Raw genomic sequence first — 26,135 nt, forward strand, 5'->3', positions numbered from 1 at the left:
TAAAATTAGATGACTGTACAAATACTCTCTCAGAAAAGTATTTAATTACTTATTACAAAAATCTTTCTAAAATCTAAAGATAGGCTTGAAACGGCTCGAATAAATCAAGTACATAAATTATTCTCACTATTAACTACTTTTGCCTCAATAAACTCCTAATTACTGCTTATTAATACTTAGCAAAGTAATTGTTAAGTTTAAGTATTGATAGGAATTGGGTAGGATAAAGGATGCAGAATTAGTAGTGTTGTAGTCAAGACCACCTAAACCGAGACCAAGTCATGACCAAGACGAAGACAGGCCGAGAACGAGACAAGACCAAGACTTTAAAGGGTCGAGACCGAGTCAAGACCAAGATAGGCCGAGACCAAGTCAAGACCAAGACCATTGCAAGTCACTGCATAAAAAACACTAACGATAAAATGTGGAATATGCAGATGATTAGGCACTGTCTGTGTATGTGCGTGTGTGTGCGTGCGTGCGTGCCTGCGTGTGTGCCATCAGAGAAGTTGATAAAATAATCAAAGGCATTGCAGATATATGGGAATTTATCTTTGTTTATAAGCAAATAAAAGTGAACAAACACTAAAGAGCTGAAATCAATTTAACCATTTATTCTGAACTGTCTTTCCATTGTTTACCATCCACTTAACACAATGCAGGTGTTTTTAGTAATAAAATTAGAAAAACTGTCATTGGGAGAAACTTAAACAATGCTTAAACAATGCCAACATCATATGCCAAACCTGAATAAACTGCATAAAAATAATGATACAAAATAAATTTGTGATGTGCACTTCAAAAAAAAAATGATTTTCAAGAAAAAAATTTCTTAGTATTTTTGTCTTGTTTTCAGTAAAATATCTAAAAATGCCTAAATTAAGATGCTTTGTCTTGATGAGCAAAACTACCCAAGAAAATAAATCTAGTTTTTAGACCAAAAATATCAAATTTAAGTGATTTTGTGCATAAAACAAGCAAATAAATCTGCCAATGGGTTAAGCAAAAAAATCTTGAACCTTTTTCTCAAACACTAACTTCAAGAAAAATTTGCTTACCCAATTTTTTTGCTTGTTTTATGCACAAAATCACTTATTGCTCTAAAAACTAGATTTATTTTCTTGGGTACATCAAGACAAAGCATCTTAATTTAAGAATTTTTACTGAAAACAAGACAAAAATACTTAGAATTTTTTTGCAGTGTGCCATCAGTTGTGGTCTTGACCGGTCTTGAAATAAAATTCCGAGCCCTCTTTGTCCGAGACGAGACCGAGTAAAAATGTGGTCGATTCCAAGACGAGACCAAGACCTTTAAAAAGTGGTCTTGAGACCGAGACCGGTCTCGAGAACTACAACACTAAGAATTAGGCAATAATTTGTGATTTTTGACAGCCAATATCTCCCTAATATTAATGCTAACCAACCACTTAATAGTGAGGAAATTGGAAACTACACCGGAGTGTTACAATTTTTCTTATTAACTCACCAAAGTATTTAACGTAGGAAGGATCAATAAAAAACATGCATTTTAATGTTAGACTTTTAAAGGAAAAAGTAATTAAATTACAGTAACTAATTACTAGTAACTAGTTACACCCAACACTGCTTATAAAACATTCTCAGAAAAGCATATTTGGACCCTTTAAGAGCCAAGATTTGATTGCTGCAACCATCAGATTAACAGGAACAGTACATTTCTATTTCTAAACATCTTCAAGATGTAAATTTAAACTAATTACCGAGCTCTACGAGTGTGTTAGCTGACAGCGGGAGATAAGTGCAGCCCCGGGAAAACACCACAGTGTGCAGAAATTGTGTTTTTTGGAGTGTAGAGAAATTGTAGAGACAACTGTATGTGGGCTACTTTAGCTGGAGGGCACTTGAAAAAGAGCAATGCTGGTGGAGAATGACAAATTACCAAACCTTACATGAACTTGTGAACTTACATTGAAAGTACTGGATATGTACAGTACATATTAGGGTATGCTTTATTATAGTTGAAGGTGTCTACATAGTTTAGACATGGATGAACATTTTGTCATCATTTACTTATTTATGCTGTTACAAACGCATTCACTTTCTTTACATAGAAAAATATCAGTGTTACCAATCTTTAAAACTTCTAATTTTGTTTCATGGAAGAAATGTATATGCATCTAGCTATCTATCCATCATTTTTTCTATCTTTCTGTCTGTCTATCTATCTTTTTATTTATTTCTCTTTCTGTGCACTTTTAAATGTGTTTCTATAATAAAATGAGTCGCCAGTGTGTGTGCAGAATTATCCTGTTATTATACAAAATAATCCATCTATTTTTCTTTGTGTCGTCTCCTATAAACTGCAGTAGTCACACAAAACAGGCTGTTGGGGATCCCCTTTCAATGTGCCTCCCATGACCGCTCACAGACTCCGCATTAAAGCGCATTAAAGAGTGCATAACTAAATATTTTTCTGTCTCTCTCTTTTGGCACTATTACAAAATAACCCTGGATATAGGGGCGGTTTCTCGGACAGGGTTTAAATTAATCCAGGACTAGGCCTTATTTATATTAGGCCTTATTTATTTATAATTAAAGGTGTAAGATTAAAAATATAGGAATGTATTACTTGGTCACAACTTGTCACAACCCCCTATGCTGATATTGATCAAAGACTATTGTCACAACTGTTTATCCAATACAGTGGGGGTTAAAGGTGGTCTTCTGATTGGTCAGTTTGAATGTATTATGTTGGTTTTGGTCAAGTACATTGGGGGTAAAAGGTGATCTTCTGATTGGTCAATTTGAATGTATCAAGTTAGGTTTAGTCTCATGGTCAAGGGATATAGGATATAGGTCAAGGTTTTTATGAGCTCTGGGCTTTTTGCTTTTGCATTTTGCCTTTTGCATTGGCCTTTTCCCTTTCCTTTCTTCTTCACTGGGGTTCAGGCCATTAGGCGTAGGTTCCAGTTCTCTTTCTTCTAAACTTTCTTACTTTCTCTGTTCTCTATCTTATCAGGTAATATCTCACATACATTGGAAACAGTCAATTGTTTGCATTATTTACCATTTCATGCATTTATAGTGTAACCATTTCAACTGTAACTTTAAGTAAGTACTGTAATTAAACCTTTTCATTTACAAATTTGTTGTTTAGTTTTGATTTAGTGTTAATACTTAAACGCTCCATATTCCAATACAATATATTCGTACTCTAGCAACGCTCTCAGACATATTGTGTCCGAAACCCGGGAACGATTGCAGTTTTGTTCCCCTTCCGAAACCTGAGATCCCTTACAAAGGTGTTTTTACAAACACACCTTACAAAAAACACTACAGGTGTGCATCTTAAGACAAAACAATGTCACTGATATATGTTAAAATTAAACAGGACAAGGTGTTTCTAAATTTAAACACCTCAAACATGCATTTTAGTCCGGGAAACTGCCCCATAAAGTTTAAAAGTGATGAAAAACATAACGTTTAAGTTGTGTCTTTTAAGTTGTATCATACAACTGGTGACCTGTCGGTTCTGTTTCTTTTATTTATTATGTATGTGTTTTACTATAAGAATAAAAATCTTTCTTTTTTTGTATATATAAAACAAAATAAATATTTTATACTTAAGTCTCTCTCTTATGGGACTATTATAGAGAATAACCCTGGATATGAAGTTAAAGATCTATGAAAAACATAACGTTCTAGTTGTCTTTTAAGTTACCCCAATGACCTGTCAGTTCCGTTTCTTTCATTTATTTTTGTTATTATGTATGTGTTTTACTAAACTAACAAAAATATACATGTTAAAAATAAAACCTTTATTATCACTCGGTACTGTGCATGCAAACGCACATCATAACACACCAGATTTATTACATCATCAACTCTACACGTTATTTATTCATAAATCCAGTCATCTGCATTCTCTGTATGGTAAAATTTTATATCATCAAGCTTCACCACACCTTAGTTAACTTCAAATTCAAGGACCTTTCAAGGACTTTTCAAGTCCAATATCCTCAAATTCAAGGACTAAATGTGGTGACACATTTCAAGTGAGAGCAATGTTTCATCATGTTACCTTTAAAGATACATTTTTACAGTTCCCTTTTGAAGGAACAGGCACTGCGTCACTGCGGTTACACTTTGGAGACGCCTCCATAGTTAAGTGCGTCTGAATGTGTATATCAAATTCAACCAATGGTGAGGCTTAACGACAAAGACAGGGTGACGCGGGAGCCAGGAAGTATATCGCAATCTAAAATACTGCCAAAGACAAGGTTAAAAGGACGCAGGAATTATGGCAAGGGAGACGCAGCGCCCCGTTCCCTTCTCAGGGAACATATGTAAACAGTTACATTCGTAAACGAGACGTTTTCATTTGTCGCACATTTTTGCATGTGTGCTTAAAAAGTTTAGAATTTTTATATTAATCTACACTACACGGGGAATAAAATGGATTTTTCCCAGAAAACTTCTTGCATTAAATAGATTCAAGCACTTTCAATGACCTGTATCTATATGTATATTTTCAGAAACTTCCCAGGGCCTTTAATTTTCCCCCAGATTCACAAACTTTCATGGATTTCAAGGACCCAAGGGAACCCTGTTAAATAAAAAATGAATCTCTGTAACACCAATAGTGAAAGAACTTATTTGTGCATTTAAAAAGTATTGGAAAGTTATTTTGTTTTATTACGTGTTTGCATTTTCCCCGTTTTGGCTAGAATGTTTTCGTTTTCGGTCCACACAAATGAGAAAACCTATTAACCACATTCATTTTCAGCTTGTTCATTTAGTTTTCTCTGACTACCTTAACTACGCTATATTCATGCTATTAAAAGCAATTAAAGGGATAGTTCACGCAAAAATAAAAATTGTGTCATCATTTACTTACTCTCAGGTTGTTACAAATCCGCATTAATTTTGTTGTTCTGATGAACAGAAAGGAAGATATTTTGAGAAATGTTTGTAACCAAACCATTCGTAGACCCCATTTACTTCCATAGTATTCTTTTTTTCTACTTGGAAGTGAATGGGGTCCAAGAATGGTTTAGTTACAAACATTTCTCAAAATATCTTCCTTTCTGCTCATCAGAACAAAGAAATGTATATAGGTTTGTAATAACATGAGGGTGAGTAAATTATGAAAGGATTTTCATTTTTGGGTGAACTATCCCTTTAAGTATTTGAATCATCTGACCATTCTAGACTGCACACTTATAAAAATGCTAACTTTATGAATGAAAGTCAAACATAGTAATGCAATGAATAAAGACTTATCAACCAGACAGCATGTTATCATCCAAACTCAAAACAAACATTTGTCAGAGTTCTCAGGTTTTTGTTTATTTGCATAACCATATCAGTAAGAAAGTAATGTTTTTGCAAGTGGAAAATCTTCTCAAAGTGATCCACGTCTTAACACAAACTACTATGTACAGTCTAAAAACTGAGGTTCTTTTTTTACATTTAGTACAGAAACACTGCTTCAAGACCCATAAAACCTGTACTGTACTGTACTGTACAAGACCAAGTTAATATAGTGTATTGTCCATTACTGAGTTTTACAGAAACACTGAGCTGGGAAGAAAGACACAGTGAGACCCATCAAGAAAACAGATGAATCTGTGCCAATAGACAGGAGAGATTTGTTTGGCACTCCTTTTCTGTGAAAAGTGAATCTACACTGCTCACATATAAAGGCTGAGCTCTGGTTTGTATCTGCTCCATCAGATGACCGTCGCCTAATCCTCAACAGAGGAAAACTATTTTCCAGAGGGCGAGTCTGGAATTAGGATTACCGGAGTGTTTACGGTAATATGCGGCAGTGTGTTTGACAATTCAATGCTTTAGAAGATGTCACCTTTGCACTGATGATGTCCTAGAGCCAAAAGACAGTTTTGTTCGACTGGATGACTTGACTAAGTTGCTGGCAGGGGTTTTCTGTTTATGCGCTCTACTTCCCGGCCGAGACCTTCTCTTAGCCTCGGGCTCAGAGTCACTGAGCTCCGCATCAGGGCAGTAACCATCGCTCTCCTGAAACGTTCTGCTGCCCCCTAGCGGCCGCTCACCGGAAACCGGTTTGGTGAAGCCAGACGCCTTGCGTGCGTTCTTCTCGAAAGCTCGGAGGTCGTCGGTCCGAACTAAACTGACAGTGGCCTCTTTCAGGGATTTGCTGAAGTGCTCAAGGGAGGTTTTGTGGAATCCACCCATTTGAATTTTCCCCGGAATCTCAGTACGGGTTTCCTGCTCGGTAGACCCCTGGCAGGAAGTGTCTCTTTGAAGCACAGGCTTCTCAATAATGCCATTGGGTTTTGGTTGACGGGATTTCTCCTGTTCGCTTTTAACTTTGCCGTTAGATGACTGACCGTGGAGGGCAGCGTGCAAAGCAAGGGGTTTGCCCGTCTCGCTTTTAACTTTGCCGTTAGACGACTGACCGTGGAGGGCAGCGTGGAGAGCAAGGGGTTTGCCCGTCTCGCTTTTAACTTTGCCGTTAGAAGACTGACCGTGGAGGGCAGCGTGCAAAGCAAGGGGTTTGCCAGTCTGCTTCACGGCCAAAGGCGGAGTCCCACCATCTCGTCGGATGTAGATGGAAGTAGGGATGAGACCGTTGGCGCGCTCCTCTGTCCGACTCTGATGGAGCTGCGGTTTTCCTTGACCGACGCCTCCCTCGATGCTGTCGTACACATTACCGCTGTTATCTGGGCATAAAGGTCCATTACCAGATTTGGAGTTGGTTTTACCAAGTGACAATTTGGGCATTTTGAGTTTTAAGGTTATCCTGGGAGGTGGGGGGAACAGCAGGTTCTCTAAAGAACTCGATACTGGAAGCCCTGTCAGAAAAAGCAGAAGAAATTATTGAGGAGAAAGCATTTATGCAAGCCCTTTTTTCAACGTGGGGTCATTTAAAAAATAAAAATATTAGGAACGCGTTTGTTACCTGCAGACAACTCTTGGTTGATGAGCTTGACGTGAAGATTGAAGATCTGCTCCTGAGCTTTACTTTGAGACAGCTTCAGTTTTTCTCTTCGACTCACCATATAGCACAAGTTCCTTACCTGATAAAACCAAAGACATGTAAAGATCAATGTGCAAGACCTCATCTGTCACACCTTTCGTTTTTAGCTGTGATAGTTTCAAATTATAACATTAACACTGCATGTGTAAGCAGTTTCGGCTGTTAGCCTATCGTGTGTTGCACAGTGAACTTGGTAAAAAATAAAACGGACATCATTTGTAACATTTATTATTCACAAAACAGAATAAAATATTGAAATTATATACTGAGAGAGAAAAGGGCTTGTCCTGCCGGACAATTGGTCAAAAAATAAGTACTGTTAAATGTCTGTATATAATAGTTTAGCCATTATCAAAAAGAAATACCCAATCTGCATAAAGCACATTTTGCAAATTACGTCCATTCAAGTGAACTACATATTCGAAGATAGCATTCAAAACCATCCGTGCTAGTACCCACCCGCTCCAGGTCCTGGCGCAGGTGCATAAACATGCGCATGCGTGTGTGAATGCTGTCCTCCTGCGGCTGCAGCAGAAGGTTTTCTTCATCGTCTTTAGGTGGCAGCAAAGCTTTGTTAAAGTTACTTTTCCTCTTTATCTTCCAGTACTGAAAGATGAAATCCAGCAGATGGAAAGGCAGTCCCAGGTCCTGTGCCACTTCTTCGGGATGCACGAGCGTGTAGAACTCCTCTTCCAGCTCCTGAAGCTTCTGAGCCCTCAGGCCCAGTTTCTCAGTATCGGTCGGGGGTTTGTGTCGGGCCGGACTCAAACCTGGTTCTCCAGTTTTGGGTTTGCTATGCTTCAGGCAGTAGGATTTGAACTTGACCTCGTCGCCTTCGTCTAGGATGGTCTTCATCTCCAGGTTGTGCTCGAAAGCGCAGGTGACGTGGAAAGGGATGGTGCAGTTTTTGACCGAGCACTGGAAGGTGAAGAACACTGACACTTACAACATGGCCTTACAGTAAATCACAAAAATAATCATCTTACAGACTAGGTCGCATGTATTTTGCTGTATAGCAGTACCTGTATGCAGGCTCCTGTCTTGATTTTACAAAGACTACAGATGAGTGACCAGCGACCGGGGGGTATATGAGACACTTTGGTGATGGGTTCCATCCTTTCCGGACATGCAATGCTCACCTAAACACATACAGAAATATTAAAGGGGACATTTCACAAGACTTTTTTATGTAAAATAAATCTTTGGTGTCCCCAGAGTACACATGTTAAGTTGTAGCACAAAATACCATATAGATAATTTATTATGACATGTTAAAATTGACACGTTGTAGGTGTGAGCAAAAATGTGCCGTTTTTGGGTGTGTCCTTTCAAATGCAAATGAGCTGATGAAATGCAAACACTGATCGCCATGATGGTGGTTGTTGAAATAAAAAAATAATAGACGGCACAATTGAGTTTCAATCTCTGCACTAAGTGATGTGGTTGGATAGTGCAGATTAAGGGGCTGTATTATCCCCCTCTGACATCACAAGGGGAGCCAAATTTCAATGACTTATTTTTTCACATGCTTGTAGAGAATGGTTTGCCAAAACTAAGTTACTGGGTTTTTCTTTTTCACATTTTCTAGGTTGATAGAAGCACTGGGAACCCAAATATAGCACTTAAACATGAAAAAAGTCCGATTTTCATGATATGTCCCCTTTAATATTTTACTTTGATATTTGCATTCACAGTAAAAATTTAATGTCGATAAATAATGACAAAATTCTGAAATTGCTTTGTTTATGTTATATAAATAAACACATTACATTCAGAGGGTAATAAGTGCTAAAATATAATGTTGTCATAATTTTAGTAAGCTTAAGAAAACTTACTTCCGGTATCCAAAGCGCACAGCTCACATGAGCCCATTTGGTGCCCGCCCTGGTGGCCTTCATCGCGCCCCCACTTTTGGGACATAGAAGGCACTGAGGGTTGATGCCAAGCACACAAGTTCTGCACAGCCAGTTTCCATCCGGCACTTTCACAATGCCATAGCAAGCCTGCAGCAGGATAGAGGATGATGATGCGTTTTATACTTCTACATTACTATTTATTAAAAATACATTCAAATGTATGTTTAACACTGGCTTTGGCTTCTACCATAGCACAGATTTGTTTTTAGTGTCTCACCTGGTGCACACAAATGTTGCATTTGTCACAAAAGACCATGTCATTCCCCTCCTCGCTGTCGGGCGAGCGACACACATCACATATTACGTCCTCGTCGTACTCTATTCCCAAGCCCTCCTCCGTTTCAATAGCGTGGTTCATGTTATCATGGCACTGCCTCTCCAGAGCCTCCATTACCCGCTCCACTGTGAACTCATCCAATGGCCCATCACCTGTAAGGGGGCACAACGATACTTTATTCCAGAGAAGATAATCTTGGGTTTTTGGGGATCAATTACACCAAACATATGGTCTTCTTATACTGGTTTCCTCTTACTTACCCATTTGCAGAAGCTCTGCATTGAGCTTCTGGAGCCAGTATAGATCTATATCATCAAGATCGTATCTGCACATAGCCTCTGCCAGCTCCTTAATGTTGACATAGCCTGTCTCCGTAGAGTCCTGACTCCAGCACTGGATAAACTTTCTTGGTTTACTAAAGAGGACCTCCTTTGGCTTCTCTGCTATTATCCTATAAAAAAACACAATGAAGCCACATATTTAGCAAACAACCCCCTTACAAAAAGTACTGTGTTAGTACCATGGTACATTGTGGATATGGAAATTGCATAAAACTTAGAAGGAAATGCATGATTATAAAATTCGTGCACCAATAGGGCATTTAGGGTAGAGTTACTTTTACACACCAAAGTGACTCACAGTGCATTCAAGGTTACATTTTATCAGTTTACGTGTTCTCTAGGTATCAAACTAGGGATGTTAACAATTAATCGATCTTCGATTAATTGTCGATAAGAATTAAATCGATAAAACTTAACGATTGGCGAAAGAGCAAGCACGTGTGTGCGGCGCCTGCGCAAAGCACATACACAGCCGGTAAAAAAAATTAAACAAGCACGAAGAAGTTAAACTAGCCATGATCACAACGATGCTCGATCCCAAACACACACCTAGGCTTTTTAACCTCATTCGAGACGAGGCTGGCTGCTAACGCAACGAAATGGCATCCGCAGTGGATCGGAGAGGGTCCGATGCCGAAAATCTAAACACAGTTAGGATACTGAAAGCAAAGACCCTCTTCAGGGAAGCCTGCAAGATTAGCATAGCAACACTGCTATACACAGGAAAGGAGACTAGAAGCCGTTTTTAATGAACAGATTAAAATGTAATCTTAAATTTTGGCAAGAAACTGCTAAATGTAAACTGTAACTGACTGTTGTTACACTCTGAACGCCCGCAACATATATCATTGATCATCATTATTGCTACACGCTAAACAATGTTACGGGTTTTCTTCATAATATAAGCATCTTTGCTGAAAGTACGCCGCAGGTCTGAAGTGAGGTGACAACGGGAAAAGTGCTCTTCGTGTGCTTCTTGGATATAATTACAAATGGTGTATCAACGACTCGGAAAGCAAGGTGAACAACTAGAAAAATAACACTTGATGATAATGAAACTTTTATTTTGTCATGGACGCACGGACTTTCATCCGACTGTGCGGAGTGTCCATTATGAGGCGGAGTTTACTGTGTCTATTAGTCATTATATTTCATTACGAGATTCAATTGATGATTTTTATCAAAACACCAACTACATTCACTCATTTCACAATCCCACTAGCATGTTATTTAGACAAAATGAAATATTTTAATTTGCGTGAGGAAGCTGGCATTTTTACGCACACATTTATGTCATTGGCTATATGCCACTGCTGTAAAGGCTTATTGCACTATTACTGTTAATGATTATTCGATTGATTGATCGTTAATTTAAATGATCATCGAATATGGGAAATTGCATAATTTGACATCCCTATATCAAACCCATGACTTGACACTGCTACATAATGCTTTATAGGTACTCAGTACAGTAGTACCATTAAAGGTGCCAAAGAATGCATTGATACAATATGTTAATTGTTTTCTGATATCTACATAAAGTAAGTGACTTTATTAAGTGCAAAAATGATCCAGAGACGGTTTAACATGTTCATTTACAACCCTAGGATTTTTCCCTAGAATGAATAATAAGGTTGAGCTCTGCTCTAATAGTCTGGTTGGGATATGAGTCTTAATTAAGTAGCTCACATTAGTAAACAAACCTTATTTGTTTGAGCCTGTATAAGACAAAAATACAGATTTTGGGGAACATCCAACCATTCGGAGATTGGAAATGGATGTTGCTGAGTGGTAAGTTTAAATGCGTTTTTTTTTTTAGTATAAACATGCAAAACGTAAGAATGATGTCAATGACTCAGCAGTCAAAACTTTGTTTTTAGTTTGAAAAAAAGGGAGAAAAGATGGCGGATATCAGATTTTGCGTAAAATGAAGAATTTACTTTTTAATACTGACCTGACACAATACTGATTTTGGCTGTAACTATTTTTTTAAATGGCATTTTGGAACCAAACTCTTCAGTTGCACAAAAGCGACATAACTTATTTTTATTATTTGCACGTAAATGGCATTACGAAGTGCTCTTTAAATCATGTAATTGAAGCGCGTGACGTACCTCACCGAAGGCTGAGGGATGGTATCTGGACTAGCGAGCACCTGCACACCTTTCTCCCATTCCTGCTTCCAGGTATCAGCCAGCAAGTAATAATCCTCTGGAGACACATGATGTGAGTCTGGCAGCTTCATCGCGCTGATCAGGTCTTTTCTGAACACCTGCAAAAATAATAAAAAATCATGTATCAGGTTGACGTTACCATTTTTTTTTTTTTTGCCAACTAATAGTTCTGATTCTGATAGTCCTTGTTCTGTTCGTACCTCTGCTGGTTTCTTCTGAGCAGAGGCGGGGGTGCCTGGTTTGCTCCCATACTTGTTAGAGGAGAAGGACGTTGAGGGACCTTTACGATGTGATGAAAAAAAAGTCAAACAATATTTCTTACTTTTTATAAACGTTCATTGTAGCTTTAAGATCACAAAAGTTTGGATAAATCTGAATGCATGAATGCTGTAAGGCTCAGTTGTACTTACTCTCATTGTCTGAACTGTCACTGCTGCTTGAAGCCCTGAGTCGTTTCATCCTGACGTATCCTGCAATGAGAGATAACGATAGATGGGTATAAATAGCCCCTTAAATTATTCATTTATCATTCATAAAAGAGGAATGATTGAAACTATGCAATGCTTTAGGATGAGTTTATGAAGAATAATCGAAAAATGTTAACCTTGTGTAACTTCATTTAAATAAACATTTAAAATACTATTTCCTAGTGTTCCACGTAAGGGCCACTGCATAGCGTTTTACCATGGTACCATCACTGTACTGTACTATAAGGGCTGTTGCAAGTTTCTCACTCACCATAAATTGCATGCTACTGTGTTCATCCGCCGTGCTTTTTCTGTCGTCTGCTCATGCCTGGAAAACAAAGGGAAAGCATACAGTTTAAGCCAAAAAAGAAAACTGTAAGCCCATGGAGGGTAACGGGACTATGAAGCACCCTGCAAAGAAAATGCTGTGATTTATTTAGACCAAGAGAGGCCTCCTTAAATAAATATTAACCAGCTTCACTAGAAGCAATTGCAGCCAACCCACATATATAAAAATATGCACACACAGCGTATATAAGCAAAGTCTTTCAGGCGCTTCTGAAAGCAATGACGTTGATTGATAAGATAAATGTACTTAGAAAAAATAAAAACTACCTTGCACTAGTAATGTAGTGCATAAAGGATTCTGACATATAAACAACATTGTATTGTTTTGCACAAGTAGATAGTGGTCGGTTTATGATGTAGTCCGACACCTCAATTTTCGCAATAGACATCAGCCTACTGGCACATGCACTATAAATACCAGAGACAGGAAACAGCACAAGGAGAGCTTAGGTGGAATTTGCCTATTTGGCAGCATGTAACACAACCGTGAATTAAAAACCACAGCACCCCCTAGGTGGCATGGCCAATTACTACAGTCAAACAAAAACAGGAACAAAGATTTGAGAGCAATTTAACTGTCTGCATATCAACCATAATAACCCCTTATAAGGAAAGAAACTAAGCTTGCATTATATAGCTATAATTTAAACCCACCAGAGAAACTGTACTATTTAGACATAAAAGCGACTGTATCATGTAACAGTTTAGCATACAGGATGTAGTTGGAGCATCAGGCCAGACCCCCTAAAGTCCGGAGACTGCAACCGAACGGCATACATTTATGCATTTGGCAGACACTTTATTCCAAAGCGACTTTTGTCAGCAGTTGTGTTATGTATTGTGTTACTGAGGTGAAATGACCTAGTTATGAATTTCATTGAATTAAAATAATATAAGGGTATCTAGTGCAGACGTATTCTAACGGCTGTGCTCTGTAATGCAAGCAGGTTAATGATAAATTATAGATCTGTAATGTAAAAAAAGCTTTCTTTTATGATCAAATCGATTTTATTGAATTAAAAATCTCAAGACTTATTTTAAATGTTGTGCTCTGTAATGTCAGACTAAGTAAACAAAAAAGGCATTCAACTTGCATCCTCACTCTCCCCTTAAAGGAAAACAACACCGTTTTTCAATATTTTACTACGTTCTTACCTCAACTTAGACGGATTAATACTTACCTATCTTTATTCCATGCAGGCAATTCATCTTCGCACAGCGCTTCGTGAATGTGTTAGCATTTAGCCTAGCCCCATTCATTCCTTGGGATCCAAACAGGGACGAATTTAGAAGCCACCAAACACTTCCGTGTTTTCCCTGTTTAAAGACTGTTACATGAGTAGTTACACGAGTAAGTATGGTGGCACAAAATAAAACGTGGAAGAGCACTTAGTTTACAGCACTTCAACCTTGGCGCGCAGTAACATCATCATGAAGTGCTGCAAACTAAGTGCTCTTCCGCCATACAATATAGTTCTAATTTTTTATCCACTCTTAAAAAAATTGCCACGTTATATTTTGAGCCACCATATTTACTTGTGCAACTACTCATGTTACAGTCTTTAAATAGGGAAAACATGGAAGTGTTTGGTGGCTTCTAAATTCATCCCTGTTTGGATCCTAAGGAATGAATGGGGCTAGGCTAAATGCTAGCACATTCACGATGTGCTGTGCAAAGATGAAGTGCACGCATTAAAAAAAGATAGGTATGTATTAGGGGTGTAACGGTACGTGTATTCGAACCGGACCGTTTCGGTTCAGGGCTTTCGGCACGGTGCGCACGTGCACCGAAAGGCCGAATGCATTTTGTGTGCGCCTGTGCGGAACATAATACGTGCGTTTCCGCACGAACATATTAAGTGGCGGAAGTCTCCGCGTTCAGCGCAAGTCTTCTGTCAAACATATAACATATTTCGGCCCGCAGAAAGATTTTTATTTTACTTAGTTGTATATCCGTTTGATTATTGATGTAAACGTTTACGTGTCGTATCTAAAAGCGCATGTTAAACGCGTGTCAACGCGCTGCTTTGTTCTTTCAAAAGTGCGTGAGAGGATGCACGTCTTTCGTTGCTACGCATCCATGAAACGCGCTTTCTGTGACAGCAAGAATAAGGAATGCGTGATCAGATTTTTCATCTGCATATCACGTCAATCATATCATTGTCACAATGCGATCAGCTGGTCGGGACAGAGAAGAGCTGTAACCCGGGCTTACTCAGCTGTTACTCAGCTGCGGAGGGGTTCGTAAGTAAAGTCACAGCTTACATTGATGACACAAGCAAAGATTAGGAGAAACATGCAAAAGATCAAAGATGGCTATGTATGCAGCTCACTAATCTCAAAATGAGTGTATAATAAGTATATCATCATGTTGCTTGGTATGCAGTTACACATAGAGCAGTAATATTATTTTTATACAGAGATGGTACATAGCCAATTCAATTCTGTGAGTTAAACAATCCAAAATAAATCAAAACAGAAATTTTTTAGTGGCAAAAATGTAGGCTAATAGTTCATAAATGTATTCAGGAATTGAATTTGTTAGTTCAAGGTTTTAGTCGAAAAAGTTTAAGAGAAGGTTAAGATAAGAGTTACCTTCTGTTATAAAATAATGTAAAAAATAACTTTGCAGTAGTATTTTATTTATTATTTTTTCATTTTATATATATTTTATCTGTTATATTTTAATAAAGTGTTTAAAAAAGTGTAAACAAATTGTAAAAAAAAGTTTAAAGTAATAAACAACATGCAGTTTAATGTTTGCATTTCTCCCTTACTGTACCGAAAATGAACCGAACCGTGGCTTCAAAACCGGGGTTCGCACCGAACCGTGATTTTTGCGTACCGTTACACCCCTAGTATGTATTAATTCATCTAAGTTGAGGTAAGAACATAATTAAATATTGAAAAACTGTGTTTTCTTTTAATAGACTTTTCACATGGCACTAAAGCACATTTGTGACAGCAACAGACCTGCATTTTAACTCGCAGAGAAACATCTGCTTCTGACGCACACACTCCTCTTTACACACACAGTCTTGTTGTTTAAAAAGGAAACCCTATAGGGACGTGCATTTAAGAAGGTCTGAAAGAGGTAAACTTATGCAGTCTTTGGAGATAAACTAAAAACACATTAAACTGTGTGTGATATTTGAAACACCGAATCCAACTCGCATCTAAAAGTGTAAATGAGGCATTTGATCAAGAAACGTATTGGTAGAACATTAGCAATGCAAAGGTGATAGGTTCGATCCAGGGAATACAGACAATGATACAAATGTAGCTTGAATGCACTGCATATCGCTTTGGATAAAATCATCTGCGTATTCGGATTTACATAAAGCTTTGCGGAAAAAAAAAACCATGGATAATTTTTTACTAAAAACAGACTGTGTTTAAAGCAACAATATTTGTGGTAAGGTGACAACCTGGTCTGTTGGTCACAGGGCAGCCTTGCTTTGTGTGGCACAACAAGATGACAGCCATTAAAACCAACCCCCACTCCTATTGGGCCATGACAAAGCACAATGCTCTGCCCAAAAAGATCACCCCACACCCCCAACAGAGCTGCCTGCTTCACCCCACAACACCATATCACACTGTCCTAGTAAATGTATACATACTACAATGTTTTGAAATCTTCCCATAGTAAATATTTAAATGTACTACAGTATTTGCTACAAGTAAATTCCCTATACCTAATAGTATGGTATACCATAGTATACATTAACTAAATATAGTAATTACGATATAGTAGTATAACATTAGTTTTTACAATAGTGAACTATAATACTAAAGTAAACTGCAGTGGGATTTTTGCTTTTATATTAGAGATGCTGCAATCTGGTTTTAGTTGAATTATTTTTTAAGTATTTGCAGATAATGCCGTTAAATTAAAGTGGCCATCGACAAGAACCATACAGATTAAAATATTCGGTTCAGGGATTCCGCGGGAACCAGAGGGGGGAACCGGAAGGTCGGGGAGGGAATTCCCGCATTCCACCAACTGTACTTCCGGTCCAAACTTTCTCTGGGCGCAAATAACTTTAGAGATTGTTTAGACATTAAGTTACATAACATTCTGTGTCTTTTTAATCTAACGTTTTATCTGTCACACTATAGTATTTTCAAGAGTGCTCCATACTAAATAAGTCAAATCGATTATAAAGCGTATACACTGTTTAAACTGTACTATGTTTTGACTGGTAACACATGCAAAGCATAAACAATACAAACTCCAACGATAAAGTTGTGTATTTTTGCTAACTCCCCATCAAACAAGGTATTAAACGAGAATTAAAATATCACCTTCCCCTCTGTAAAACCAAAGCGTGATGCAACGAGGAGAAAGCCATTTAGCAATCATTTTTGTACACTACTTTGATAATTTCAATAATTTGTCCTAATGTTCACTTATGCATGTGTAATTTATTCAGTTCAAAATGAACCAATGCACGTTCACACAGCCACGTAAATAGCATTGCACACAGTCGGGTTAAATGTGAACACTGAAGACTATATAGTTAACTCTGTGTGAGCATTAGGTGGTGGTGTCCTCCATTGCTGAACGCTTCAGGGTTGCTGACGGCCTTGGCGCCAAACTCGAGCCGCCCTACATGGCGAACACTTTACAGTGACTACTTTCACCTACTCGCGTATGTAACACCGTTAAACGTGTAATCACAAACTTAAACGCGATAGATCGGAATCGTTGCTAACAATACGATCTCAATTTTTAAACGGACGCCGAAATCCCGGACATAAAGGATCAGTAGAAAGCTGCAGGCCCTGGATAAACTGGCACACTGAGCCCTGTGTAAAGAGACACGAGCAGTATTGTTCGCGCTGCACCCTTACCTCACATCCAAAAATCCACCGTTTCGGGACGATCGCACAAAGCGATGGAGTCTGCAATGGTGTTTTTAAATCAGCAGTCTACAGACGCGGAAAATACGCGTTTATTTCTTATTTCTTTTCTGTCCCACTGTCAATATCCCAAAAGCAGCAATCACCCTCTCACCACGACACAACAGCACTATTGTACTGGACGACCGCTGGGTCCTAAACTCCGCCTTTTCATTTCCCTGCTTACAGAGAGCGCAAGGGCAAAACCGACTATTTAGCATATTTCTTTCCAGGGAAAAGTAAATGTCCTCTTGTTGCTTTTGAGGGATAATCAAATCCGTTTAATATTCAGTAATACTTTACTGTTTAATAGTTACACAGAAGTGTTAAAATGTCATATACAATCTCAGTAAACTAAGATTATACTACTAAGATTAGATCTGACATTTTAACACTTCTGTGCAAGTTTTCTAGCAACATTAGAAAATGAAACTAAACTAGTTAATCACAATTTTTGTGTAAGCAAATACTATTTGCATCATCTTAACATTATTTTTTAGTCCTGACCTTTATTCTATTCTAATCTAATATAATTTAGTTTGGTAAACAAAAAAAAGAGACAATTTTCAACAAAAAATGTATTGACAAATCACAGCTTGTATTCAAGTCTACAAAATTGTCTACAAATTATAAAGTACAAGTTGATCTCAAATGTACAAATATATATTTTTGGTCACAGCAAAGTGTTGATCTTAAACATTTTCACCAAAAAGAGAAGTTTAAAGGAGAAACTAAAGCTCCTTTTAGTAGTATCTTCAATTAAATTTGATAAATGTATTGGCTACAAATGTTTACATTCTTTTCAGAACAGTGTTACCTAAAAACACATATGGAGGACAAATATTTGTTTATAAAATAACAAAAAATACTGAAAAGCATATACAATATATTTTCAACATAAAAGATTGGTCAAAAGTCATGCTGATATAACAAAAAATTGAAGACATGACTATGTGTGACCTAGCACATCAATTAGAAATGATTCAGCACAATTATTGTTTTCTGACATATACTTGACAAATATTTTAACAAGTACACATTTTTACAGCTATCCAGCATACACTATCTTATATACAAATATGCCATAGATACACAAATACAGACAAATCTAAATAAAACACCATTTTCTATACATTCATTAAAAACAATTAAATAAATATCTATATAAAATCAAATGTACGATTTTCAGCATAGATGGAAAAAAATTGTCCAGCCAATGTTTGATTAGAGTCTAACATTCCAGTTCTTTTTGAGTTTATTTTATATCTAAAGACACTTGCCTTCTTGGATTGATTCAGATGACCTTATTGACTACATGCCATTATACCATTGTGACATCAAAAAAAAAAAAAATTGCCAGGTCATACATAAAAATACATAAAATACCCATTAAGACCTATGGCTTGGCATCAATGTTATGCCATCACCCAACGTTATCAACAGTCACAACAGTAAAATTACAAAATATACAAAAAAATATGACTTTCTGCGTCAGTTTCATAGTCCCATCTGCATGTCAGCAAAGTTGAAAAAGTTGTCAACGTCTCGCGATGACGTGTTTTTGCTCTCAGAAACAAACACCTGTGCAAAAACCAGCAGATAACATAAAATGGTGTCAGTTGATCAGAGTACATCCTCAACAAATGGACTTGTGAAATGATAGTATTGTGGTGCATTTACCTTTGTCCCATTGAACAATTCGTCAGCAATGGCTCGGCATGCCTCCACTACACCGTCTCCATTCAGTTCAAGGGCTACCACTGGACCTAGTTAGAAAGATCAGAATATGTAGATTAATATCTACAAACAATATTTTTGATTAAGAGGATGTACATGGTCTTATACATGCACAGTTACATAGGTACATAGTTATAACACAATGCATTAAATCACCTTTAGTGATACACTCGGTGAGGCTTTCGGCGTTATCCTGGAACACTCTGTTCACATCTTCAGGACGCATGGAAACCTCTTTGGTCTGGATGAGGACAAAGCCTTTGGAAGATGCCTGGATTTAGATGGTAGATAGAGAATAATTTCTAAATGTAATGGTTTGGTTATATTTTATAATAGTAATATCAATTCAGGTTTATTTGTTTATTTGTTTATTTATTTGGGTCCCCATTAGCTTCCACAATGTGGTTGCTAGTCTTCCTGGGGCCCACAAAGTGCTAAAACATATACACAATTAAAATACACCAAGTAAAACATACATAGGTTTAACATACATATAACATAGCCACATGTATACTTTTATCCACATATAAACATCACACATACAGCATTTAAAATCTCATTACCTATAACAGTCACAAATTAACTGGTATAAGACTATTAATTGTCCTCTGTTTTAAAGTCTTCTTAAAATGACATATGTTGGATATATGCCTTATTCTTAAGTCCAATTTATTCCAAGCAGATGCCGATCTAACTAATACTGTTCTTAGCATACAATTGGACCTTGCAGATGGAACCACTAACACACCTGAGCTCACCTGACGCGTTACATGTCCGTGACAATACCCACTAAAAACCAATTTGTCTACAAAAGATTTTGGATTATTTTTAAATAGAGCATTATGCATATAACATAAAATACTTATATTAAGTTTGTCCTTCACCTTAAGCCAGCCCAAACAAGTATGCATTTTATCCACACTAGGTCACAACACTAAGGTAGCTTGCACACCAAAGCGTTTGTTTTTTGGCGTATGTTTTCAATTGTTTCCAATGGAAGCGGGCGCTTTTCAAAACCAACAGCAGCTGGCAGTTTTTCCACATTCAGCGCTAAGCGCAATATTCAACTTTGGGTGAAAAGTTTAGCTCGTCATTGTCACTACTCAGCCGTCCAATCACAGTGAAGGAGGGGCGGGACACATATCACATCAACCAAGTGGGACATCGTTCAACAACTGATAAACAAAGAATAAGTATCATAGCAACCAAAGCGCTCAGCTTAAAAAAAGCTGGCAAGCGCCTACAGTATGTGACTTGGTGTTTTCAGCCACACTTAAATTCTTTGGTGTGCACGCCCCCTAAAATGACAGAATATACACAAAAATAAACCCACATTATGGTGGGATGACCCTCTGCGTCAGTTTTATAGTACAATCTGCATGTCAGGAAAGTTGAAAAAGTTGTGTAGCATTCAGAGGCGGTCTAAACATAGAGGCTTAGGTATAGGTGGCTGCTTGGGGATCCCTACCAGCAGTCATATTAGGGGGGCCCCAACCAACCTAATAAATAAATAAAACCCTTATCATCATGAACACTTCAAAAGCATTGTAAGATGTATTAATATTCTTAAGAAATACTTTGAAACACTAGTTAAAATCTCCAGTTTCATGTTTATCTGTCACTACACACATACACCCCCTTCTTTCACAATGAAATGTACTAGTCCGAAACGGTGCGCGCTGCGCGAAAGATAAACACGGAGTGACAGGAGGACTGGTAAAGTACACGAACAGAGATGAATCAAGACAAATATAAATGCAAAAATGGGGCTTAATAAAAATTATAAAAATATTTTTGTGATGAAGTAAATAACGTTACTACAGAAAAAACTAATGTAACCCTTATGTTATGTTGGGGATGTTTTCGTCCACTATGTGGTGCTGTTGAGTCTTAATTTGGCCACAACTTTCTCTGTGTTTCAGCAAATGGAATGATTTTTGGTGACACACCTTATTTTGACACATATTTTGTTAATCAACCTTAGTCTTGATTAAAACGGCTAAATGTTTAATTAAAAATCCAGGATTTTTAGTCTTTAATTGCCAAAGATTTTTTCAAAAACTCAAAACTGATTTGGGGAAACACACATACAATTACTTATTTTCAATATAAAAAGTGGATGTGAAAGATTAACAAAATTGGCTTTGATGCATTGCTAGTTTTTGTGCAGCATCAGATTTAAATTTTTTCTCCCTCATTTACTGTTTGTGGCTGTTTTTGCCCCATTGACTTTAGTACTATTCAGACGAGATTAGTTTTACATAGGGAGGTGGGGTAAAGCAATTTTTATCAGAGCTTCTCAGTGATTTTAGTCCCGTCCGAATGCTCCATGTCAGTAATCATTACAGACAATGTCAGTAAAGATTACGGCAACTTTTACCTTCTGTAAAAAAGTCCAGAGAAATTACCTCAGGTAATACTAATCCAATGCAAATAGACCGGCTGTAAATATACACATAAATTGCGTCATTTCATTTTAATTTGCGGGTCTCTTTTAAATATAAAAGCGCTTAAAGAAGCATTTTCTTGCATTCTAGGCGGAAAAACAAGTCAGTGGTAAGTCAGTTCCTGAATAACACGACACACACTTTAAAAAAGAAAAAGTAAAATTTACTTCTCAGAGGCACGGAACTGTTTCTGAAACTGATGTTCTCCCCAAACTGAAATTAAACACAGTGTTTCGCATTTTCCTCGTCTGTGTCATGATGTTTGCACATCTGATATCAGAAAGCAAAGTAATGTGCACTTGACGACGAGAGGTGACGCGCTGCGCAAACGAGTTACCCCTCCCACTTCTAAATGTTTTACTGAGATTTCTTATCCCGTCCGAATTGACCATTAATATAACAGACGTCCTGTGGTAAAATTACATTACGCCATCTACCCCTGTAAAACTAATCCCATCCGAATAGGATCTTATTCTCTATTGGATTGTGTAGTGCTACACTTTGTTTGTTCTCTGCTTTCCATCTTCATTTTGGAGTAAAAAAAAAAATTTCTTCTCTTTTATAGGGGAGCCCCATACATACCTTCGCCTTGTGCCCCCAATTTGCTAAATCCGCCACTGGTAGTGTTTCATTTTCATATACATGAATGATGTTCAAGATATAAAGCCGAAGAGCAATTAATTGTCACCTTAATAGCATTTGTTGCCATTTCCTTTTACCATACTGGCAAATTAAAGCAAAGCTTAGAGTCTTTCCATGCTGTTAATGGGCATTTATAACAACATGCTCAAAGGAACCGAGAAGCCCACAAAGAGACATATAACTTATAGAAGTAATAAACCATAAATATATTTTAACTACATTTGGCAGATGCTTTTATCCAAAGAGGCTTGCAGTGCATTACAAAGTATATGTAATGAACCCATTACCCTTTGCCCTGCTAACGCAATGCTCTACCACTGCGCTATACAGGAGGAGCACTAATAACCAAACTGTATTTAACCCTGTTTTTGCACTACTTTAAACACAAAATTAATCATACCCTGTATTGTTGGTCTCACGCCCAGTAGTTAAAGATGAATAAAACTGTTATAAAATTAAACTGAAGGGGGAACGAACCATTTCCTTTTTCTATTTATATAGGCAGAGTGACTAAAGACACCCTATTTCATTTCCTAATCACCATGGCAAACTTGCTACGATCAATAAATATAAAAAAAAGCAATGAAATAATTTACGTATCTAATAATCTTGAGGCTTCCTTTAGAAATGTCATGTCGGGAACTCACTCGCCACATTTCCATTACCCTTTGAATTGCGCAAATTGACATTGCGAGTTGAGTGGAAACACGTCAATTGGCTGTATTTTCAATTTGCAATGTCAATTTGCGCAATTTAAAGGGTAATGGAAACACAGCTACTGACTCATTGTGAAGTTCCCGCATGAGACATTTCAAGGTAGGTAGTAACACTAATAAAATTCAGCGCCTGCAGATGAGCAACAACTGATGGAAACTTTCTTAAACTATCTCTAACCTCATCAATAAGCTTGCGGGCATTAGCAGTGGTGTAGTCTCCAGCGAAGAAAACAAACAGACAGGACTCTTCACTCTCCTTACGCCGGCCTCCTTTGGTCAGGGGAACTATGCTCCGGCTTGCCTCTGTCGAAATTCTCACGGATTTAAACTCCGACTCAGAATCCGGTAATGGCACGTGATCCAGGACAACAGTCTCTTCGGGTAGTAGACTCCAATTGGTCTCTCCAGACACAGGTGTGAAGTCATGAATATTGCTCCAGTTGTTATTGAAAATGCTAAGGCCTGCATCTTTAAAGTGGAAAGCCAAATCAGGGTAGTAGTACTGAAAACAGCCAAACTTCATGCCCGTAGAAGACTCGATAATGGGCTGGGTGGCGCAGGACAAAAAGACGTCCATTTTCTTGCAGTCTCTGGTGCGGAACTGTTGGCAGGCCACTACGCATTTGATATCTTTACAGTCTCTGAAGAATACGCTGCCTTTGATTGGACCCAACACTATGCGGCAGTTCACACAGTCGTCGATGGTTATAGTCGCCGAATGGTCCAATACGTAGATGTTGCAGTTCTCACACTCCTGAATGACAAACTGCTGGCCATTGAGTGTGCCTGGCAACCGGCCAACGGTTTCATTCTTGAGGCCTGTCAGCATGAAGTCTTTGGGATCAACCTGAAATAAACACGCCAACATTAGAGACAGTGGAGTACTTTAGAAACCGATGACACTATTATTAGCTATTTTTGTTCTCTGATCTGTTTTGCAACAGGATGTCCTCATTTTCAAAGGGGGTTCTTATTTATTACATAAGATAACTTTTACAAACATATTTTTACCTGGTAAGTGATGCACAGCTTCTGCAAAAACAACCCTGCCAACCATTGTTATTGCTTGTGTTTATTGTTCATATTTAGGGTTAGGGGTTTATTGAAAGTATGGAGCCTTGGTGAATAACTCATCTTGCACTGTTTGTGCAAAGATATGTGTGATATAACGTTTCAAAGCAATTCGATTGACATATTGTGTAGGATATAATCCCAGTGATTTACACTTCAATCCATCCTATGAAGTATCCCTGCATGGACTGACATTTGGGACACCAGCCTACCAGTCTTATTTATTATTAGATCAGTCACTGACATTGACAGGAAAACTTTGATTAACTGTTACAGCCTTGACCAATATTTGAGCATGAAACGTTCATACTTCCGGACAGCTAAGAGCTTTCAAAGCATTGCTAATACTATTGCGATCAGAGGGGCAGACAGACACTCCCTCACTCCCTTCCTCCGCTGTCATACTGTATGTTAATGTCGACATTTATTTGCTAATCCTCAACACAGCGACAGGCGAACAAGTTACGTGCACTGACTTTAAGCCGATGATAATAAGCTGTCTACAATTTACAATAGCACGTGAACACTTAAAATGAAAGAGAAATCGATGATTTTGAAACAGTGACTTGCAGTAATAAACACTCAAAAGGGGCCAAACCCTTTGCTAGCATGTTGTAAACTACAGTACACGCTAGCATTAGGATTTAACGAAGTGATTTAGCTGACGCATTATGTCACTTCGTCACTTTATTCTTGAGATCAGCTGTTCCTGTTACCGTTGGTTAATTCCTAAAGCGGTATCAATTATCTATTTGTGCATATAATGCACGTAAAATATAAGTTACGCTGGTATTATAATGCATCGCCTTACCTTCTCTCGTTTGTCCCAACTGTATTGCTTTGGAGCCTCCTGGTTGCTGTTGCTGCCGTTGTTAGTTTCGGGGAGGTCACTACCCGCAGCGCTCTCGTCCCCAGCGGCGTCCTTTTTTTTAGGAGATTTTCTCCTCGATTTTTTGGAAAAGAAGCACCCCATTTATGAAGACAAACGGGCTGGTCTTTAAAAATCTGTTCGTATATTGAGCGATTTGTCAGCGCGCCCCTCCTGTCGTGAATGCCACGCGTTTCTGAAATAGTCTCGGTCCGCAACAGCAGCAGATCTCTCAAACCCTCCCCATAAATTACTCAATCACTCACACACAACCTGCGTGCTTCCCGTTTCCTTGACCCGAGAGCCAATCAGTTTGGCGGACCTCGTTACCAGGTAACAGCGAATCAAAGCATACTCGCATTTGTGAAGTCAAAAGACGAGTTCGACTCGCGGCGCTGCGCAGACAGATTGACGTATGACATCAGAATACCGCGAGAGCGAATCTAAAGCTGTGGTGGGTGGGGATGTTACTTTTCTGCTATCCCTCCCTTATCTACCCATATATCTGCCTACCTGCCCTGTCTTTTATTATGCAAATAAAGCATTTATGAGTGTGAAACATAATACTTGTTATGTTTGGTTTCAGTAAAGAGACAAGGAGCAATAGATGCAGGTAAGGTCAAACTCTTCTGATTATTGATTTTAAGGGAGGGTGAACCAAAAAATTTAAATGATGTCATTATGTACTCACCTTCATTTTGTTGGAAGCCTTTTTGTCTTTCTACAATAGAACATAACAGAAATTGTTTTACACTTATTTCCATGCAAAGAAAAATGGTCACCAGCACAACTAAAGTGCTATACAGTAATCTATGTAACTTGATTGTATTCTTTACTATTTTCTGACGCATGTGTGAACAAATCTAAACTTTTTAGGACTTTCACTGATAATTTTCCACTTCATAGCACCTAGTTAAGCATGTGAATATGTGTATGCCTATAAGTGTGGCATGTTACATGAGGATGAGTAAATCATGACAAAATGTGAACCTGCCTATAAAACCCAGCTAAAGTGAATTTTTGTGATTTCCTGTTTTCCATATAAAATCATTCTACATAATGTAAAGAACATTATGTAAAAAAAACTTATATAAAATATTAAAATATAACCTTGATATATTTAATACTGACTGTAAGGTCATGTCAAAGATTAAAGGCGGGATGCATGATCTCTAAAAGCCAATGTTGACATTTGAAGTCACCTTAACAAACACGCCCCTTACTGC

General features: G+C 37.9%; 2 protein-coding genes across 2 annotated transcripts; both read right to left on the reverse strand.

Annotated features, from left to right (window-relative positions):
- Positions 1–5,286: 5,286 nt before the first annotated feature.
- jade3 (jade family PHD finger 3) lies at positions 5,287–17,570 on the reverse strand. Its single transcript, XM_065272664.2, has 12 exons — positions 17,381–17,570; positions 12,447–12,503; positions 12,119–12,178; positions 11,909–11,988; positions 11,649–11,806; positions 9,454–9,644; positions 9,134–9,345; positions 8,836–9,003; positions 8,023–8,139; positions 7,460–7,918; positions 6,923–7,040; positions 5,287–6,815 (listed from the first exon to the last, which is right to left on the reverse strand). Exons 3-12 carry the CDS (start codon positions 12,165–12,167, stop codon positions 5,842–5,844), a joined length of 2,526 nt encoding a protein of 841 aa, XP_065128736.1. The 5' UTR covers positions 12,168–12,178; positions 12,447–12,503; positions 17,381–17,570; the 3' UTR covers positions 5,287–5,841.
- A 421-nt stretch (positions 17,571–17,991) lies between these two features.
- rp2 (RP2 activator of ARL3 GTPase) lies at positions 17,992–25,230 on the reverse strand. The gene is made up of 5 exons (XM_065264965.2): positions 24,853–25,230; positions 23,149–23,817; positions 19,322–19,436; positions 19,109–19,194; positions 17,992–19,009 (listed from the first exon to the last, which is right to left on the reverse strand). Exons 1-5 carry the CDS (start codon positions 25,012–25,014, stop codon positions 18,926–18,928), a joined length of 1,116 nt encoding a protein of 371 aa, XP_065121037.2. The 5' UTR covers positions 25,015–25,230; the 3' UTR covers positions 17,992–18,925.
- Positions 25,231–26,135: the final 905 nt, after the last annotated feature.

This window comes from Paramisgurnus dabryanus, chromosome 7 (genome assembly GCF_030506205.2).
Source record: "Paramisgurnus dabryanus chromosome 7, PD_genome_1.1, whole genome shotgun sequence".
NCBI classification, from domain to species: Eukaryota; Metazoa; Chordata; class Actinopteri; order Cypriniformes; family Cobitidae; genus Paramisgurnus; species Paramisgurnus dabryanus.